The sequence below is a fragment of the Schistocerca serialis genome, chromosome 3 (genome assembly GCF_023864345.2).
Source record: "Schistocerca serialis cubense isolate TAMUIC-IGC-003099 chromosome 3, iqSchSeri2.2, whole genome shotgun sequence".
Taxonomy (NCBI): Eukaryota; Metazoa; Arthropoda; class Insecta; order Orthoptera; family Acrididae; genus Schistocerca; species Schistocerca serialis.
Genome location: NC_064640.1, coordinates 539,484,880 through 539,503,797, shown reverse-complemented (window position 1 = coordinate 539,503,797; position 18,918 = coordinate 539,484,880). Strand labels below are relative to the sequence as shown.

Below are 18,918 nucleotides of genomic sequence, written 5' to 3'. Positions count from 1 at the left end.
ACTTTTGCTGTGCCTATGGTTTGCAGGAGCCTACAAACCATACAGATGACTGCTATTTCTGCTGAACTCCATGCATATAGGCAGGATTGTCTATGAAGAAAAGAAGAACAGTGTAGTACCCTAATCTTCGATTTGCTAATCGACCCATTCTGCATTCAGATAGTTTATCAGTTCCTACTCCACCTGAAAATTGTGTGTTTTAAGTAGAAAATGAAGACACTGTGGAATAAGAAGAAGAAGAAGAAGAAGAAGAAGAAGAAGAAGAAGAACCAAACAAGCCTTCCACATCCCGTGACCCTGATTTTGAGGGAAAAGATGATAAACTGCACAGACTGACTCAAGTGCAATTGAGTGATCTCATTAGTGATCTTGACCTGTCAAAGGAGAAGGCAGAAATTCTTGGGTCTCACCTACAGCAATGGAATCTTCTGTAAAGTGATGTCACTGTCTCACAGTACAGAAAACATCACATGGAACTGCTTCCCTTTTTGGAGAAGAAAAACAATCTTGTTGTTTGTTGTGACATTAATGGCTTAATGAAATCTTTGAATTTGAACCATGATCCAACTGAATGGAAGCTATTCATACACTCTTCCAAACTTAATTTGAAAGCTGTATTACTTCACAACTGCAACTGTCTTCCTTCCATTCCTATTGGTCATGCAGTTCACATAAAGATGACATATATAAATGACAGCCCTCTTGGACTCAGTCACATATCATGAACACAAATGGACAATCTATGGTATTCTAAAAGTCATTTCCACACTCTTAGGACTACAATTGCGGTAGACAAAACATTGCTGCTTCTTATGTATGTGGGACAATATGGATAGGAAACCACATTATATTAAAGCAGACTGGCCTGAAAGAAATTTTAACCTAGTGAGAAAAACGTTGTTGCCGAGCATCTCGTGGACCCAAAACACTTTGTTCTTCAACCCCTGGATATCAAGCTGGGTTTGATGCAAAATTTTGTCTAATGTATGAACCAAGAAGGATGGGCCTTCAAGTACCTAAGAGAGAAATTTCTGAAATTAAATGATGCAGAAGTTAAGGAAGGTTTTTTATCGGATCACAAATTCCATAACTTGTAAAGTATCCTGCATTTGACCAAGTTTTGAAGGGGGAAAAAAGGACGCTTGGGAAGCTTTCAAGGGAGTTGTTCATGGATTTTTAGGCAACAAAAGAGATGATAACTACACTCCATTGGTGACAGTGATGAGCATGGAGAAAGATTCCATCAGGACATTTCTGTTATGGAACAAAGATATCAGGGCTCTTGGAATGAAGAAATGCTTGCGGATTATTGTTGGTCTTTGTGTAGGGATGCCCCAGAACTTCATTACAAGAGCAAAGCTAAAAGACAATGATCTCATGCAGCCACCACGAATCTCTTCAGACCCAGCCATCTGCGAGGATTTCTTCCAGCAATTTAGAACTCTTAAAATGTAGCTACCATTTAAAAAATTCAAATAAATTTTCAATGTTGTTAGCATATGTAATTAAAATGTGTCTTTTTCTCTTAATCCATTAATACAAGATACTTACATCTAATGTGTATCACAGAAATTGCTAAGAATTGACTCTCATGAAGTGCGGGAAACATTCAAAAATTGTTTTTTGTTGGCCAGTGATATATTTAAAGTGTCTAATGTCAGTTAGTGCATGTATAATATCAATATTCTCAATGTTCTACTGACTATCATCACTCAGAAATAACGTACTTCACATACGTTTCAAGACTGGTATTAATTTTGTAATTTCATTCCAATGAAAGAGGAGATTTTCCGAAGCTGCTCACCATCACTGAAAAAGGTATTTAATTACAAGCATGAGGCTGTATATAAAACCAAAAGATAGGTATAGACACTTTACACAAACTTGCAGAGTATCAAAAAACTTCCTGCGTATAACTTGTGTTTACTTTCCAACACAAGCTGGCAGTCACGTTTAGATTTCTGGCCACTGGGGTAATATTCCAGTCACTGGGCTATGCAACAATAATTGCAGCAAATGCATTATTTAAAATAAAGAACATTGACTACTACAGATAATACTTCTACTGAATTAGTAAGAAAGGCCTAGAATCTTTTAGAAAGCAAAAGGTGACAAAAACGTTTGAAGCAGTTAGACACCAACCTCTTTAAGATCACGATGCTACAAACTACACTACAGTTTCGGCATGGCTGCATTGCCTTAGTCATATGGTGTACACAGTGTAATGGTTGCATCTACAGATATCATTTGATATTCAACAATGACAAATTATATCCAAAATGATATGCTTTTGATATATCATCATTGTGTCACAGGACTGAATTGGCATACTTTGACAGCACACAAGTTACAACACTAAAAACAGCAAATATGGAAAGCCTGAACTACTGACATGTAGTCTCCCGTCATTTTATTTTAACACATCTTACCTAAAACAACATTTTTTCAGGTGATCCTCAATGTGCTGATGCCTTGAAACAGGTTACACGCATACTAACTACTCTACAATGAGGAAAAAACCAAATACAGAACTTAACTCCATATAATATGGCAGCTCATATGTTCTGCTTGTGATGTAAAACCAATGCTGCATTTCATTGGCCATGTTCCTCTCCACAAGGCAAAAATCTGACAAGACAGACTCTATTTCACACTTCATTATGTAGTGGAATGTAGAATTCTAAGCTGCAACATCACCAGATCCTTGTTCACGTATATTTTTCATATCATGTAAGAGGACATCTTAACTTCATGAAGCAACCCAGTGATTATTAGAAAGATGCACCAGAATAACTGATTATGAAAATTAATCTTTTATTAAAAGCAGACTTTTCGGCATTTTTCGCCATTGTCAAGAACCTGTGAATACAGTTTTGGTGAGAATGTGTATAAATGTGAATATAACTTACATTATAGCAACTATACAGTATTCATGACTAGATTGATGCGACTTCCATATTACGTCATTAGTGAACTGTCTTATAGCTGTCAATGTTTTGCTTAGATGGTAACTGATGTAAATATATCGAAAATAATATGTTAATTATGGTTTGGCAGTTCTACTCTTATGACATTATATGTTTACAGAGATTACACAGACGAACAATGACATCACTTTATTACCTACATTTTGTCACCATTATCTTTTGTCATTGCATCTGCTTTAGCCATTTTCGTGTTATGAAAGTTCAGTACAGTATTTGAGGTAGTATTTGTGTCTAAATTGATAAATCGGAAATAACAAATGCAACAACCAAAGATAAACGTGAGAAAATTTAGTTAACAAAATAATATTGCTGGTTCATCTGTATAATCTTTGTAAAAATATAATGTCATAACGGTAGACATGTCACACTACTGTCAAACCATAATCAATATATTATTTTCAATATATTTATGTCAGCTACCATATAATTAAAACACAGAAGTTACAAGACAGTTCACTAATGACATAATATGGAAGTCACATCATTCTAAATGTGAATACAATACAGTCACTTTAATGTGAATGACATTCATATTTATACGCATTCTCACCAAAACTGTATTCACAGGTAACTGACAATGGTGATAAATGCCAAAACAGTCCGCCATTAACAAAGATTCATTACTGTGAGCAGCTATGCTGGTGCATCTTTCTAATAATCATGTCATTATCTAACATATACTGTGCTGCTTGCCCTAAAGAAGAAAAATTGTTGACAAAACCTACTGATGTTTGCTGAAAACTGTTGATGTAACACACAGCTGGCTCAAGTCACAGAACGCAGAGCAGTTAGTATGTATACAAGATGTCCAACAGTGTATCTTCTGCTTATGGCAGTGCACAGATGCATTCACTTACTACAAATTTGTCAAAATTGAGACTGGACCTGTGCTCTCACAGATGAATTCCATTCCACTTTGCAAAACGATACTTACTTCAAGAGGAAGTTACAACTGGTAAAACCATTGGACCACTGTGCAGAGAGGCCAGTTGGGTGGAGGTGGAGGTGGTGGTGTCATCGGCGTTAGTGTGGGAAGACACCATGTTGCATGACACTACAAAGACAAGGGAACACAACCACATGGGTTTCCCCCCCCCCCCCCCCCCCAAATGTACAGTTGCTCCATGACATCATCAATCGCCAGTGAGCTTATCTGAGGGATATATTTCCAACAGATGAATATATGAAAAGGAGGACTATCGAGATGTGTCCCTGTCTGAATCATATAGAAAGAGGAATACACAACTGTGAATAATTGTAGCCATAATTACTTTGCATGTAGAACATGCACTAATGTGAGTACCTGCGTCTGCATCTGCAGATATCTGCAACAATAATTACAATGTGATTAAAGTATTATGAAACACTTATTCACTTACAGTCCACAAAATTGCATGAAGCAGCACCACGTGTTGGCAGACTATGTTATGTTAAAATTTGGCCATGATCACTGTTATATTGCTAGCGAAGGCCGAAATGCACGCTATAAGCTCACGCAGGATGGCGTGAGGTCTGAAACAGGATACGTAATGAATGCTATAAAGAAAAGTACGTAGCTTCTGGAATACTTAACTTTAATCCATCATTTGTATACATCGTTCTTGATGAGACATGCTTCATACGATAACTATCACTTGCTATGGCGCCTTGCTAGGTCGTAGCCATTGACTTAGCTGAAGGCTATTCTAACTATCTTCTCTGCAAATAAACGAGGCTTCGTCAGTGTTGCATCGCTAGCTAAGTCGTCCGTACAACTGGAGCGAGTGCTAGTAAGTCTCTCGAGACCTGCCGTGTGGTGGCGCTCGGTCTGCGATCACTGACAGTGGCGACACGCGGGTCCGACATGTACTAATGGACCGCGGCCGATTTAAAGCTACCACCTAGCAAGTGTGGTGTCTGGCGGTGACACCACAATCACCTTCTAAACTCCTATTTTATGGCATGTGAATAACAAGGTCTATCTGCAGAACATGCAAAAAAACTGGATAAGGATTCTTCCTGCTCTCTTTCCCAGGGCTGGCAACAACTGTCAATCGAGCACTTTAATCACCCCACAGGGAGTGTCTGATCACACTTCATCTGGTTCCTTAAATTGTTCAATATCCAGATTAGAAAATAGGATATTCTTCTTTGGCTATGCACAGTTTTTATAGTATCCGCATAATTGACATGGTTGTATTCTGCGAGATTTCAGCTCTCTTGATTCGTTACCCCCTCATGCAAGCGCTTTAATGTTCCGTGAGGTGCACAGTATTTTCATTTGCTGTTTTGTTCCTTATTTGGACGCTGTCCATACATTCCACATGGGAAGTGATGCATCACATCTATGCCACACTGCTTGGGTGGTGTCTGGATACTTTTGATCACATAGCATAATTAAGTTAACAAACACACAGCATTTCTAACACAAAGTGTTTCTATTCAATGTATAAATTTTAAAAACAAATTCTAACTTGAATGAAATTTACACACTGCAGCATAGTAAGGGCTGATATGAAACTGCCTGTCAGATTAAAACTGGGTACTGGAAGGAGACTCTGATGATCAGCGCCTTTTGTGGGCAAGTCTGCTACCATTTGAGCTACTCAAGATTGGGTAGTTCAGTTGGTAGAGAACTTGCCTGCGAAAGGCAAAGGTCCCAAGTTCAAGTCTCAATCCGGCACACAGATTTCATCTTTCAGGAAGTTTCAAATTCTAAGTTACAACACAATATAAATTACAGGCAGTTAGAAAATTATAATATAAATAATAGATGAAAAATAATATAAATCACTTGAATGTATGACACAATCATAAAGTTGAGAGACACTTCTGTAGAGAAGAAATCAGTTCAGTTTATCAGAGACAACATATCATGCAAACACACTGAAATCTGTACAGTAGCACACCAAAATTAGTTTAACAGTGCTTAAAAATGTTAGTTTACAGAAACAATGAGGATTCAGTTATTTCTATTTTTGATCTTCTGATATAGAAGAGTATCTTTTCTAGTACACATAACTGCCAGCCAGATGAATATGGCACATCAACAACACATGCTTACGAAGAAGCAAAAGGCAAATAATGCCTCAAAGGAAATTAGAGAAGATGTTTTTGAGGCGTCTTTAATATTATCAAAAATTAAGCATGCAAAAATTTGAATGGGAAAAAGGAGTATAAAAAGTAAATAATTGTGAACACACTGGCATAGTTGTCAATAAAGGAAAAAATATCCTGGTATCAGTCTGAGATCATTATGAACTATATGAATAATAGAGACTATAATGACAATATTGTTTAGGCTCTTCAAGCCATGGGTACAGATGTGTGGACTTCAAGTATTCACTTTGCAAAATTAATGAACTCTTTTTACCAATTCAGGACCTATATTACACATTTGTGTAGGTTGCGTAGTTTTACTTTTTGCCACTAGACCTCACCACCCTCCATCCTAGTGCCACTTATGTTATTTTGAAGATATGACTCAGCAGAGTGGCTGCCCACAGTGCATGCTCTGAAGGTTGTTTGAAATAGTCCATTATTGTACACCTTACATTTACTTTATCAACACATGAAAAAGTCATAAGTCATATATCACATGTTTTTACAATTATTTCTTATGCTGAGCACAGCAGATGACGAAATTCTAAGTACATATACAAGTACTTCAGGTCACAACCTGTATTTCCTAGTCAGTGAAAATTGTTTCTCATTTCAAGTTTTAGTTGTTATGGCATTGCGTGAGGAAAATTCTCCAACTATCTAATGTTTAGGCATATTTAACTTGATTGTTAGGAAACAGATTATTATAAAATCAAGAATAAATTTATGTTGTTATTTTCAGTTATCGAAGATGAAGAAATACTTCGCACACTGGAGGACAGCGATTTCAGTTTAGCCTCAGACAATGAGTTTTAAACAAACTCAGATGAGGAGACATTGTCAAATCTGCAGTGGCTACCAAAGCCTACACAAATCAAAGTTGAAGACACACAATCTAACACATCGAAGAACAAAGTACACGGCTATAAGTTAAAGTGGACTCAATCAAAAATGGCAAACAAGCAACCAGGAGAAGACAGTTATGAAAACTGGCCCATAGTGCGTTCAGGGTATTCTTTGAATATTATGATAAGGATCTACATCTACATTCATACTCCGCAAGCCACCTGATGGTGGAGTTTATCTATCATCTCCGTAACGCTGTCGCGATTACTAAATGATCCTGTAATGAAGCGCGCTGCTCTCCGTTGGATCTTCTCTATCTGTTCTATCAACCCTATCTGCTACAGATCCCACACCGGTGAGCAGTATTCAAGCAGTGTATTGTAACCTACTTCCTTTGTTTTTGGACTGCATTTTCTTAGGATTCTTCCAATGAATCTCAGTCTGGCATCAGCTTTACCAACAATTAATTTTATAAGGTCATTCCATTTTAAATCAAGCCTAATGCCTACTCCCAGACAATTTACGGAATTAACTGCTTTCAGTTGCTGACCTGCTATTTTGTAGCTAAATGATAAAGTATATTTCTTTCTATGTATTCACAGCACATTACACTTGTCTGCATTGAGATTCAATTGCCATTCCCTGCACCATGCGTCAATTCGTTGCAGATCCTCCTGCATTTCAGTGCAATTTTCCATTGTTACAACCTCTCGATATACTATAGCATCATCCACAAAAAGCCTCAGTGAACTTCCAATGTTATCCACAAGGTCATTTACACATATTGTGAATAGCAACAGTCCTATGACACTCCCCTGCAGCACACCTGAAATCACTCTTACTTTGGAAGACTTCTCTCCATTGAGAATGACATGCTGTGTTCTGTTGTCTAGGAACTCTTCAATCCAGTCACACAATTGGTCTGATAGTCCACATGCTCTTACTTTGTCCATTAAACGACTGATGGGAACTGTATCAAACACCTTGCAGGAGTCAAGAAACAGGGCATCTACCTGGGAACCCGTGTCTATGGCCTTCCAAGTCTCGTGGACGAATAGCGCGAGCTGGGTTTCACACGATCGACTTTTTCGAAACCCATGCTGATTCCAACAGAGTAGATTTCTAGTCTCCAGAAGTCATTATACCCTAACATAATACATGTTATAAAATTCTACAACTGATCAACGTTAGAGATATAGGTCTATAGTTCTGGACATCTGTTCAACATCCCTTCTTGAAAACGGGGATGACCTGTGACCTTTTCCAATCTTTTGGAACGCTATGCTTTTGTAGAGACCTACGGTACACATCCGCAAGAAGGGGGGCAAGTTCCTTCTCGTACTCTGTGTAAAATCGAACTGGTATCCCATCAGGTCCAGCGGCCTTTCCTCTTTTGAGCAATTTTAATTGTTTTTCTATCCCTCTGTCATCTATTTCGATATCTACCATTTTGTCATCTGTGCGGCAATCTAGAGAAGGAACTACAGTGCTGTCTTCCTCTGTGAAACAGCTTTGGAAAAACACATTTAGTATTTCGGCCTTTAGTCTGTCATCCTCTGTTTCAGTATCATTTTGTTCACAGAGTGTCTTGACATTTTGTTTTGATCCACCAACCGCTTTGACGTAAGACCAAAATTTCTTAGGATTTTCTGCCAACTCAGTACATAGAACTTTACTTTCAAACTTGTTGAACGCCTCTTGCATAGCCCTCCTCACACTAAATTTTGCTTCATGTCATTTTTGTTTGTCTGCAAGGCTTTGGCTATGTTTAGGTTTGCTGTGAAGTTCCTTTTGCTTCCGTAGCAGTTTTCTAACTCGGTTGTTGTACCACGGTGACTCTCTTCCATCTCTTACGATCGTGCTTGGCACATACTCATCTAATGCATATTGTACGTTGGTTTTGAACTTTGTCCACTGATCCTCAACACTATCTTTACTTGAGATAAAACTTGTGTGTTGAGCCATCAAGTACTCTGAAATCTGCTTTTTGTCACTTTTGCTGAACAGAAAAATCTTCCTACCTTTTTTAATATTTCTACTTACAGCTGAAATCACCGATGCTGTAACCACTTTATGACTGCTGATTCCCTGTTCTGCATAAACTATTTCAAATAGTTCGGGTCTTTTGTCACCAGAAGGTCTAATGTGTTATCGCCACGAGTCGGTTCTCTGTTTAACTGCTCAAGGTAGTTTTCAGATAATGCACTTAAAAAAATTTCACTGGATTCTTTGTCCCTGCCACCCATAATAAATGTTTGAGTCTCCCAGTCTATATCTGGTAAATTAAATTCTCCACCCAAAACTATAACATGGTTGGGAAATCTACTCGAAATATTTTCCAAATTTTCCTTCAGGTGTTCTGCCACAACAGCTGCTGAGCCAGGGGGCCTACAGAGACATCCAATTACCATGTTTGAGCCTGCTTTAACCATGACCTTCACCCAAATTATCTCACATTTCGGATCTCCATCAATTTCCTTCGATTTTTGGAACATTGTTGCAGAACAAACAAATATCTATCATGTGCAAAATAATTCCGCAAATCTGAGCACAAACATTAATGAAAATCTTTCCTTTATTGGCCTTGGGATCCTTATGGGCACACTCATGTTGTCACAAGCCAGGATGTACCAGAGTACGTCACCTGATATGCCTCTTATCACTAATATTATGACACAGGATAGGCATGCGAAACAATTTAAATTTTGTAAGTAATGTAGATGACCATAACAGGACTAACAACTCTGGGTAGTAAGGCCTATAATTAATTCTTTGAAGAAGAAGTGAATCACGTAGCCACAATCTAAACATTTCTTAATTTATGATGCTCAGGTGGTCCCTTTCTCTGGGACATGTGGCATGAGAACGCATGTTCCACACAAGCCTAATCCACTTCGGTTAAAGAACTTTATTTCGGGTTCCACATGTGGTCTAGTTCTTGACTTCACTATTTATATTCAGAGAGGAACATTGCCTGAATATAATTAAAAGAAATAGATTTATGAGCAGGTTTATTTACACTTTCAACTGTGACAGTTCCAAAAAAAAAAAAAACTAAAAAAAAAAAAAAAAAATATGGACAGCGTGTAATACACAGTGACAGATTTTTTTACAGGCATTAAGTCAACTGAGCTTCTGTTAGATAACAATAGGTCTCAAACAGAAACTGTCATGAAAAACAGAATTTCTGAGGTGGTTTCAGAATTGAAAGAGTTGATGGTGATTTGAATACAGGGGATTAGGACAAATATGTAAGGCAAGACAAAAAGGTGTGTGCCCTTAAATGAAAAGGTAAGTCTTATTCCTCCTGTGTTTTAAGTGCAAACACCAGGACAAAAATGTGACCAGTTATACTGTTTATTCATTTTTATGATTTCACTATTGTTAATCATTTGATTTTGTACAAAAAGTCTTGTGCAAAAGAAGGAGTACCAAAATTTAACTATTTGTCTGTATTAAATTTTAGACTGAATTTGGGCAATGAGCTAATAAAAGTCCTCTCATGTGAAAAATTTCTCTCAGTTCTCCAGAGAAATATGAGAATGGGTGGAAGAGCACTGACAGTTATGAAGCTGATCAATACACCCAAGAGAAGAATCATTGTCCCCCAGCCAAGAAACCTATGTCGATATGACCAGGTTGCACATCTTCCCCAATATGTAGAGACAAAGAATGCATCTAAATGTCACTATGAACAAGACGATTTGCAAGAAGTGTAATTTATATCTGTGTGTACTTAAAAATAACTGCTTTTTAAAATTAAATGAACCAAAATCTTAAAATGTGTTACAAAATTTTTTTCTTCTACTGATTGAGACCTGAAGTACACATGTGTACCTTAAGTATTTTAGAAAATACAAAAAATGAAAATTTAAAAAATGTATTTTAGAATGTAACTCTGTAACAACAATAAGACAAATGATGAAAACATTTTTCTTTCTTTATTTTATCACTGGGACTGAGAGGTTAATCATGTTCGATATAAGTGCACTTTGCACAATGAATGATAGGAAGTGAACAGGAAGAATTGAGAGTCTGAAGTGGACAGCCAATCACACTGCATGTTCGTAATTTCCTAGGATTCGTAAATGAAGTTAGCTAGTATTTTGTTTCATTTGTAGTAATTTAAGCTTTGCTATTAGATACCAACCTAACCAAAACCTAGGAAACAGTGACGTATTCAGAGGGGCGGGGGGGGGGGGGGGGGGGGAGGGGGGGGGACAGGACAACCAAGACTATAAGACTGTGTGGTTCTCCTCAATGGCTACCATATACTATCACCCAATTGACTATGGCCAATGATGATGAACCGCTAACAGTAGCATGCAACGGAAGAGCTGTGGGAACCTTAAGTGCACTTGAACCGAGTTTTTATTATATTTCATGGAAACTGTATAATAAAAAATTTTTTTTTAAAATAAAAAAAAAAAAAAAAAAAGTCAAGTGATCCAGATGGCATTACTTGTTGTGCATGGTTGTATGGTGCAATTAGGCAACATTATCACGAAGTTGAATAGGAAGCTGAAGTACGTCCAAATTGAAACATGAGATAAACATGAAAAGGATTCCATTTACTGATTGGCTTTCACATTAAAGAAAACTGAAAGCTATGAGTGAAGTCCTATAAAAACATTATAATATATCCCTGAATTTGATTTAAAGCAGGCAAAATGTTTCCACAGATTCTTAATGTTTTATGCTTAACATAGGGTATGTAAAATTAGAGAGATTAGAGTGCGCACGGAGGCTTTCAGACAGTCGTTCTTCCCGCGAACCATACGCGACTGGAACAGGAAAGGGAGGTAATGACAGTGGCACGTAAAGTGCCCTCCGCCACACACCGTTGGGTGGCTTGCGGAGTATAAATGTAGATGTAGATGATGTAGCAGCTGCAGAAAATTAGAAAGATAAAGGCAATGAAATCAAAGCAGTGCCATATTGGTGCCCACAAATAAAACCAAATTTATTATTGTAAACTATTTGCCTCTAATGGCCTCATTATGATGAGATGTTAAAACTAAATGTTCCAGTGCTGTTACAACATCACCAGTGAGTTTCTCTTCATTTAATAGTAAAACATAACTCACATTGTATCTAAATGTAAGGTTGAGATAACAGTCAGCAGCTTTATAAAATTAGTTCAACAAAAGCCTTAACAGTACTTTTGTTGTTAGTGTTACTGTCTGTCTTGAGCAGTCAAATAATGAGTGTAAACAGTTATTTTATCTGCAACTATACTTACTATGACATGAAAACATATGTCTAAACCTGTCACAAAAATCACTAAAAAATTAGTAGATCCATTTTTGACATGTTTTCGTTCCACAGAAAGTACAGTTAAAAAAAAAAAAAAAAAAAAAAAAAAAAAAAAAAAAAAAAAAAAAAAAATTCTAATTATTTGCAGCTGATAAACTCGTCTGCTCATATAATTAAACATGAAGCATACTGGTTTGCACAACACGAAGGTCAGCCAAATTCAGAACCAATCCACATAGTCGACTAATGACCACCGATTTAAAATACTGGCTACTCTAAACGCACAGGAAAAAAGTTCACACTATTCAGAGACAGACGGCTAACACAGCTTCCAACACTTAAATTAAGCAATAACAGTGGCAACATGAAGGGCATCCAGCCACAACATTAAAATAAAATTACCAAATCCAGAAAAACACCAGATACTGTGTGACAGAACAAACACTGGGAAAAAGTGTGTTGCAGCTGACGAACTGTATAAAAATTTTGTATGTACTGAACAATACAACACAAAATGAATCATGAAATGTGATGTTAAGCAGTATGGTTGGTTGGTTGAAGGGTTATGGGACTAAACAGTCCCATCATCAGTCCTTCATTCACTGGACAGTCCATTTGGAGTAAGCTCCATCAGCCAGAAATCTGACTGAATTATGATAGTATGTAAGAGTAGTAAAATCAAGGCATTAAAAGCAATATAGATGCCAGAGATGGGAAATAATTGCTTCTGAGATAAAATAATATAGGTCAGGTCGCCTTGCAAGCCATAAAACAGACCAGGAACCCCCACAGCTCAGCTGAGGCAAGAGACACCTTCTCCACTAGTCTGGCAGGTGTGTGCTGTCCAATGTTCCTCACAACTCAGGACGTTAAGGGCAGTGCGCCTCCCACAAACATCCCACCCCATCTGATACAAAGTGTAAAAAGATGGGAATAGAACTCTCTCCAGAGCAAGCATAAAATCTGTTCAACTGTCCTGTCATGATTGACCAGTATCAAAGATAAGGAATGCTTCATCTGAGTGCTGTATGAAGGAGCCCTCTTAGAAATACATAAAATATGGTGGAGCAGAGAAAAGGGCTAACCACATCTAAAAGAACTAAAAACAGAGTAAAAAAAGGGATGAACAAGGTGGCTGATGGAGGAGATATGGCTGATAGGTCCTCGGACCTACTATGCAACAAGAGACACCCCTAACCTAACCATACCAAAAGCAGTTTAAAACATTAGGTCTGAGAAAAATCAGTGACTCTGAGGAAACAAAAGACAAATTCAACTGTCCATACACCATCTGCCAACAGCAGATGCAGGATGTGTCAACCACAACGTACGGTGGCTGATTATATAAGATAAAACTATGGGTTAATATGGAATGACCGATGCAGAGACAATTCAGGGCAGTGGATTCCTTCTGGGAAGAATGGAAGAAGGAATGCCATAATGCTGTGGTTTCCTTGATAGTGCAGAGTTTACTAGAAGGAACACAAGCCCATCATGTTCCATCTCCGAGTGCGTCAATATCTTACCTGCACACGCAAATCTGTGCACAGGATCGTCGAAGCAAATTTTAGGATAGTAACTGCTTCACTAGACAGTCAGCCCGTTTGTTCCCACAGGTACTTATGAGTTAGGACCAAGAGAAAGACAAATGAGCAGGGAGTACGACTAAGGTCAGAAAAAAGGTTATAAATAGCAGCCATCACAGGGTGACAAGAATAACATCGATGAATAGCCTAGAGACTGTTCACTGTGTCACTACACGTTAAAACACGGTCACGAGAGGTCTGGTCAATAATGGGTAGGGCTCTGTTACTGGCTATCAGCTCCAAAAAAAAAAAAAAAATAAATAAATAAAAATAAAAATACTGTGTTCCTTGCAATGAATGTTGATCCTAACTAGCAGAAAACGTAAAAGCAAACTCATACTATCTATGGTTTTATAGGTGTACATGATGGTAGCACTCTCCTACTCATGAAGAACAGACAGGAAAAGACACCAAAACGTCATGGGGTGCCAAACTTTAGGTTCTTGAAATAATAGATAACTCCTAATCTGTGGTCCGGGTACTAACTAACAAAAGGTTCACAAGAATAAATGGGGAGCACACTAAGGGTAGTACCAGATTACGGCAGAGGGTCTCAAGGTGTATTCCAACTCAGAAACCCATCACAAATTTGATAAGTTGCACAATTTTGAAATTGTCGGATGATGATTGCCTAAGTGAGAAAGAGTTGGTACTGTTGAAACTGAAGAGGGACGATACAATGATGCCGCTGATCCATAAATCTGGCAACTATAGTTCAGCTGAGACAAGACCATAGTGTAGTAAATATGAAGTGAAGTATTGTGTTCCACACCCCAAAATGTGTGGAAGAGGAAGAATATGAGATTAAGTTGTCGCATGCATCTAGTCCTAAAAATTGGGACTGCATTGCATTGTCCTATTGCTGAGTACCCAGAGTTCTGAACTATTGTATGACAACAGAAATGCATGGCCTGCATTTTCATGGGAGAAAATTGGAAGCCATGGTAGTGTGTCCAAGTAGAAGTCCTTGAGAGGCCTCCCTGGAGCTGGGGTTGAGCTGAGACTACAAATTAGGAGTTATACCAAATGTAAAAGTTGTCAACATACAGCACAGGAGTAACCACTAGTTTGACAGAGTTAATTAGCCCATTGATGGTCACATGGAAGAGTGCAACACTCAGCACAGAGCCTCAAGGGATGCGACACACTTGGACCTGTGGGTAGCTGAGCAAAATATCAACTCTAACCTGAAATTATCAGAGGAATAAAAACTGACCAATAAAAATCAGTGGAGTGCATCTAAAGCCCCACTCACGGAGGGTAACTAAAATGTGTTGCAGCAGTCAGTGTTGTATGTCTTAAATACATAAAAAAAGTACTACAATGACACTTTAGCATTAGAAAATGCCTGTCAGAGTAAACATATGGTTGGTTGTGGATTGCCCCTTCCAGAAAGAATCCCAGTATGTTGACGAAAGACTCCAGTATAATTTTTGGCTACCATCCTTTCAAGAGGTTTGTAGAGCACGTTGGTGAGACTAATCAGTCAGCAGTTGTTGACAGACACTGATTTAACGGTTGAAATGATGAAACTACATCTCCATTGTGAAATAATGTTGAAGATCCTGCTGAGTAGATTGATTCTGTGAGTTGCATTCAGATGTTGGATCATCAGATCATGAATCAATCAGGGCCTGGTGCCATATTGGGTGATGAGTCAAGAGACTGAAGCAAACCCTACTCAATGAAAAGTTCATTATATAAATTCAGGGTTACTGGGAGAGGAGGCGGGGGTGGTAAAGAATAGAAGGATGTCTTGTCTTTTATACTTTTATGCATTTTTAAGATAGCTGGGTAAAAAGACAATGCTGAGGAAGTGCTCAGTACGAACCAATACATCAGTAGAAATATTACTGATGAAACAGTTGTTAATCTTTGGCAGCCCAGCAGAGTAAGGGGATTGGCACACACTTGGGATACAGAGGTAAACATTTCCCAGAAGAAGACTTAAGTACCTCTTGCATTCCTTCTTACTGTGTTTAGTCAGATAGGGAGCCACTTAAAAGTTATGAGAGCAGTATGCGAAGGATGTCGACTTGAGACAGTCATGAATAGCTGTTGCAAGGTCTTTGGTCCAACAGGGTGCCTGTGGAGGGTGGAGGAAGCCCATAGAAAAGATGACAGCAGTTCCAGTGGCGCCAATTATTGCAAATACATCTGACATTCTTCACACACCGACAATACAACTTCACATACAATGGTAGACCACATGATTCTGCCTTTTTCAGGAAGCAAATACCCTTCAAAAGTGATGATTAATGCTTTGGTATCGGCCTTGTTGTTTGGCGAGCCTCAGTGTATGAAGTGCGCCCCTCGCTTCTCCAAGTTTCCATCTGTAGCATTGAGTCTTAGTGAAAAATGAAACACTGTGTTATGTCTATGTTCGTATGGGATTTACAGTAAAAAGGAGATTGTTTTTAAGAGAGGAATGCTCAGGACTGGACAAGATTTGATGCTTTAATTAAAGACAGTGCCTATTCATAATTGACTGAGAAAATAGAGTTCTCCAAATACATTTTCAATATTCTCATCAAAGAACATTGTCATAGTAGACAGAAAAGGCTCTCCATCAATCTGAGCACAAATCAGGAACTGACAGGAGCAAGTACTGCAGTTTCCTCGGTTTTTCTTTCCCCTCATGGCATGGCAAAGAGTGAAAGTTCTTAGGATTGCAATGATCTGCACTAAAGAACTCAGGTCTATCTGAAGAGGCTTCTCGAGCCTCACAGTCAACAGCTGATAACTTTGTTCTTTTCACTCTGTGTGATATCTGCGATGCTGCCTATTTCAGTTGAAGGCTCTCCCCATGGACATTACCGAGCCAGAGCAATGACCACCAGGCCTTAGAGCTACTGGCAACAGTCTTTGAGCACCCCAGATGGACAGGTACCTGCTCCTTGGCACATGCAGAGAGGTAACTGATCAGGCATCAATAGTGTATTCTCAGCATAGTTGGGAGTCTACTACCACACAGGTACCTGGAAAACCCTCCCATTGGGCTGGCTATAAAGTTGTGTATCAGATGACCTTCCTCCCACTGCTGTTACAAAATTTTTGAGAAACTGGAGGTAAAATCCACATGTAGCCAACTAAGAGAAGTGTTGTAAAATAAATAAAGTAAAAACACCATTTTCTACATCCTAAAAACAAGTCAGATTGTCAACAGGGAATCTGTTCTACAGACCAAGCCTGAGAAAATATACAATTAGGAGTAAGACTGCAACACAGGAAAGGAAAAAGTATTACAATGGCTGGAGCCCTATGCTTCCCATGCATGTACTCTCAGAAGATTTGAGTAATCTCTAAGGGGTTCAGCTATATGTTTTTAGAGAAAAAGTTTGGCTAACCTACTGACTATACTCAGTTATGTTTTACCGCAAAATAAAGAGAAAGTCAATGAACTGATCACTAAAAACGAATGGGAAATTTTGTCTTTCTAGAGGTAAAAACTTCAAAATATATTTATTTTTCAAGTAAATGAGGACATAAATATTCAGCTTTGCGTAGAAATCCACCCCACCATACCCAAGAGATCATGCATGCAAATTCATTAAATGGCATTGCATAGCAGTGGAACCATTACTCAATAGTGTCTGAAGTAATAGATCCACATTGAAATTTGATTGATTTACAATGTTTTACTTACATGAAAGAAATAACTACATACCAAATCTTAAAAACTAATCACAGCTATATGCAGAAAACAACCAAATAGTTCATACCATTTAAGAGCTTGACCACTGTAGTCCAGCCACATTTCTGCATTCTGTTTATCTGGGTGTATATGACGAATGAAATGTTTACGTATCTGTAACAGTAAATGTAAACAAGATGTAATGTCAATTTCAATATACAGAGGTCAAAAATGAAGACACAAGAGAGATCAACTTATTGATGACCACCACTTGAACGTGAAGCATGGCTGACACAAACATATGGTGTAAAAATGAATGAAAAGACGGCAAGTGGTAAGGTCTCATCCCTCTTTCTACAGCATATATCTCGTTATGGCAGTTTAGAAAACAACAGTGCATCATGTATTCTTTTGATTTTTGGGATCCCTGCTTTAGTTACATCAGCTGTTATGAATTGGTAAGTATGCACTTATTTTATTTATAAATTGGGAAATCAGAAGTAATGACCTTTAACTAATAGAAAATGTAGATTGACATAATGTAAATTACTTTGAAATTCTTCATACGGCCTGTGGGTACAATAATGCACAACAAAATTTCACTTCCCACTTCCTTTCCACACAATTATTTAATTAAATTATGGACTTTTTTACTCACTTCCCATGAGACCACGTGAGCCAAAGCTACTTAGTCACAGACAAATCATTAATTCACAGAACACCAATAAAACAGGTAAAATTTTTAAACAATCACTGATAGTGCTTATCCTGGTTTATTTTAAGGCAAGTCCCTCATTTCCATTCCCAGTAACAGAATATTGTGGACCACTTACAGAGAATCCAATGTCCAGTATCCAGATTTTTAATTTCTCTTTAGGTGGATACAGTCTATGCTGATTTTATCACACTGTATATCTGATTAAATGACACAGAAACTAGGATGCGTTTGGTATACCACACAAAGTAGCCCAATATTTCAAAATCAGCCAACAGCCTTGCCACAGTGGTAACACTGGTTGTGGTCAGATCACCAAAGGTGAGCACTCTTGGGCATGGCTGGCACTTCAATGGGTGACCTCCCAGATCTGTTGAGCGCTGTTGTCAAGCAGTATGGGCTCAGCCCTTGTGAGGCCAATTGAGGAGCTAGAGCTGCTTGCCTGTAAAATAGCAGCTCTGGTCACAAAAACTGACAGCAGCCAGGAGAGCAGTGTGCTGACCACATGCCCTTCCATATCTGAACCCAATGACAGCTACTGGCTGAGGATGACACAGTGATCAGTCGGTACTGTTGGACCTTCGGAGCCCTGTTCAGGTGAAGAAGAGTAGCGAACCAGCACTAAATATAACAACAGATGACTTATTCAAGTATCAAAGGACACTAAAAGCAATGCCTTGTTGATGCAGTTGTCCTCCATCTCTCACTATTCAGTTGCAGTTGCTGCAGTTCATCATGTTAATGATTCTCATTCTCCCTTTAATTTCTTTTAATATTTGTTCACTGGATTTTCTTTCAGTCAAGTATGTTTTT

General features: G+C 38.2%; 1 protein-coding gene across 1 annotated transcript in view; it reads right to left on the bottom strand.

Moving 5' to 3' along the window:
- The window catches only part of LOC126470414 (autophagy protein 5), a 120,631-nt gene that overhangs the window by 71,517 nt on the left and 30,196 nt on the right, over window positions 1–18,918 (bottom strand). The window contains exon 2 of the mRNA XM_050098268.1: window positions 17,479–17,564. Within this exon, the coding sequence (XP_049954225.1) occupies window positions 17,479–17,564 (86 nt within the window). The remainder of the gene's footprint in view (window positions 1–17,478; window positions 17,565–18,918) is intronic.